Source organism: Montipora capricornis, chromosome 4, assembly GCF_036669925.1.
Source record: "Montipora capricornis isolate CH-2021 chromosome 4, ASM3666992v2, whole genome shotgun sequence".
Taxonomy (NCBI): domain Eukaryota; kingdom Metazoa; phylum Cnidaria; class Anthozoa; order Scleractinia; family Acroporidae; genus Montipora; species Montipora capricornis.
In genome coordinates this window covers 40,325,173-40,327,672 of record NC_090886.1, presented here as the reverse complement: position 1 = coordinate 40,327,672, position 2,500 = coordinate 40,325,173, and the positions used below count along the sequence as shown (strand labels likewise).

The following is a 2,500-nucleotide window of genomic DNA, read 5'->3' as shown; positions in this document are numbered from 1 at the left end:
CAAGACAGCGAATGCCTTGGAACAAGTTCCATCCCGAGATGATTCATTTTAGTTGACCGGAGAAAGAAGATCGCGAATAAAAATCCAAGCATGAATTTTGGAAGCTTAACTTGACACCTTGATCGAGAGTTGTTTTCCTGTGAAATTTCGCTGTTGGAGAAAATTTTGTGAATTTTACGGAACGAAATCATTCTTGCTTATAATTGGAATGCAATACAAGCAATAGGCTGTTTGCGTTTAAAAAGAGGCTTGTTTTGTTGCCTGTTTTGAACTGAACTCATAAAAAATTGTTAAACGTGAGAAGTTCGAAAAAGCGCCAAATATTCAATCACTGCTGGTGAATCGTAGTGATGCTCAGAAAATGTAGGATGAAACCGTGTAAAGTATTTACATGGACTTTTCATCCCGGTACTGAGGACCGGAATGAAATCGTGGTCAATCATCCCGTGTTAAACACATTTCGTTCAGCGAGCGTGTAAACAGTTGCCACGAAATGACCAGAAACCAAGACGAAACTCTACCAGGGACGACTCTCGTCACGCGATGAATCACACTTTTTCTGCAGAGATCTCAGCGAAACCTTGTTTATGTTCGGTAAAATTTGCTTGCAGTCTAGTTTGAGTTCGTATAATATCAAAAAGCGGCATTACGTTTAACAGATGGGTAAAACAATCAATGAATGAAGGGGGTAGTTTTTAAAGAAACTGTGGTGCTGCGTCGGTGGGGAAGTAGTATACAAAAATTTTGGTTTTATCAACGGAATTGATAATGCAAATTGGCCACCGTACCGACATTCGATTTGGAAGATGAATTTTCTTCCAGATTCTTGCGGCTTTCTGTCGTTCCTAGATGTAGGGAAAGGCCTCAGATAGCCATGTGTTTCTTTGAGTGGTTAGGGAGATTAAAATGACAATCGCCTGGCTTAGATGCATCCTTGTCATTCTTCTCAACATTGCGAAGGTGTTCGCGGAATCGGTCGCCTAGTCGTCTGTCTACCTGTCTTGCCAATGAATAATTTATTGCATAACGTACAGGTTATGCAATAAATGACATTTGCGGAGGTACATGTGAAACGATCGGTGATCGTAACAGATCGCTTAGGTCCCGATATCTTTCTAGTGTTAACGATAAAAAGACAAGTTTTGCATCGTGAGCGCGCACATTTGAAAGTGCCGGGTTGTTCCTTAGTTTTGGGCGCGCTTCTAACTAAAAAGTTGCGTACGTTTTTGTCGCGATTGAATGAAATAAGTAGAGGTTGCAAAAAGATTCTACCAGTCTCGGGATCATTTTGGAGTAATTTAAAATTAATAAGAATGATAATTTTGACTGCGTGATTATGAGGATGGAAAGCGAGGGTGAATGGAATTCTGTCATTCTTATCCTTTTGTGACGTTTGTAGTGCTGACTGTCGATCAAATTGTTGGGCGCGATGATGGCCCGCTTTGACCACAGAGACAGGATAGCCACGTTTTTCGAAAAACTGGCACATCTCCTCTGATTTGCTGGAAAAAAAAAAACAATACATGGCTATTTTCTCACTTCCTTGCCCAAATGAGTTTTTGTCAAGTTTCAAGCGATCTCGTTTTGTGCGCGCTTCGATAATTGCTTTGATTCGTTCTCTAGAATACGGTGGGTAATTGCTGTTGGGATATTACCTTTGGTTATAAAAACATCTTTTCAAATGTTTTATTCGGCTTAAGGACGATTGCTTTTTTGTTTCATTTAATAAAAACACTTGCTATTAAGAGTATTCGCTTTGTTCAAGGTTACACATGAGTGAATACAAAATTATTAATCATAACTGACTCGAAAAACGCACGAGTGCAACGTCAGCCATGTTGTCGAAATTTAACTAAGCTAAAGTCTTTGTGCTCGATCGTGTTTAAAAGTTGCGCAGTGACACAGCTTCAGCCTTCTCTAATCAAGGTTTAGGAGGCTGAAATTTAGTCGTCTTGGGGAAAAGACTTACAATCTGAGAACTCAGCAGAATTCCGTTACAATTCAGCTAAATAAAGTCCTAGCTCCTTACATAGTAAGAAATTTACATGTACGAGCAAGTAATTTTACTTTTCGATTCACTGCCATGCTCGAAAAGATACAAAATCCCTTCCCAGTACCTGTATCCGTCTCCACTAAATCATGCTGACACGCAATTTTACGCTCCCCTCTCCCTTGAAACAGTTTCCCTCACTCGCCGATAAATCTTCGGATGGCAAGGAATCGACTTCGTCAGCTTCCGACGAAATTCCCTTTCCGCGGCTTCAAACAATAGGGTATTGTGCATAAGTGTGATATGGAATTTGATGAGGAACAATAGGTCATTTCTTGATAAGTGAAGTATAAGTATTCACTTACCTTGCTTTGTCATGAAATCCGCGAAGTTCCAAATCATTTCGCCGATGAAGAATTCCTTTCTCAACCGATCAAACACTGGGAAATACTGCAGCAGTGTCTCCACCTGTTAAGGCGTTCAATATTAAACTTACATAGTTAGTACAGA

The 2,500-nt window shown here is 40.0% G+C and overlaps 1 protein-coding gene across 1 annotated transcript in view; it reads right to left on the bottom strand.

Annotated features, from left to right (window-relative positions):
• Nucleotides 1-2,500, bottom strand: part of LOC138046926 (beta-glucuronidase-like) — a 16,003-nt gene that overhangs the window by 2,099 nt on the left and 11,404 nt on the right. Inside the window, exon 11 of the mRNA XM_068893553.1 lies at nt 2,356-2,458. Coding sequence (XP_068749654.1) covers nt 2,356-2,458 — 103 coding nt within the window. The remainder of the gene's footprint in view (nt 1-2,355; nt 2,459-2,500) is intronic.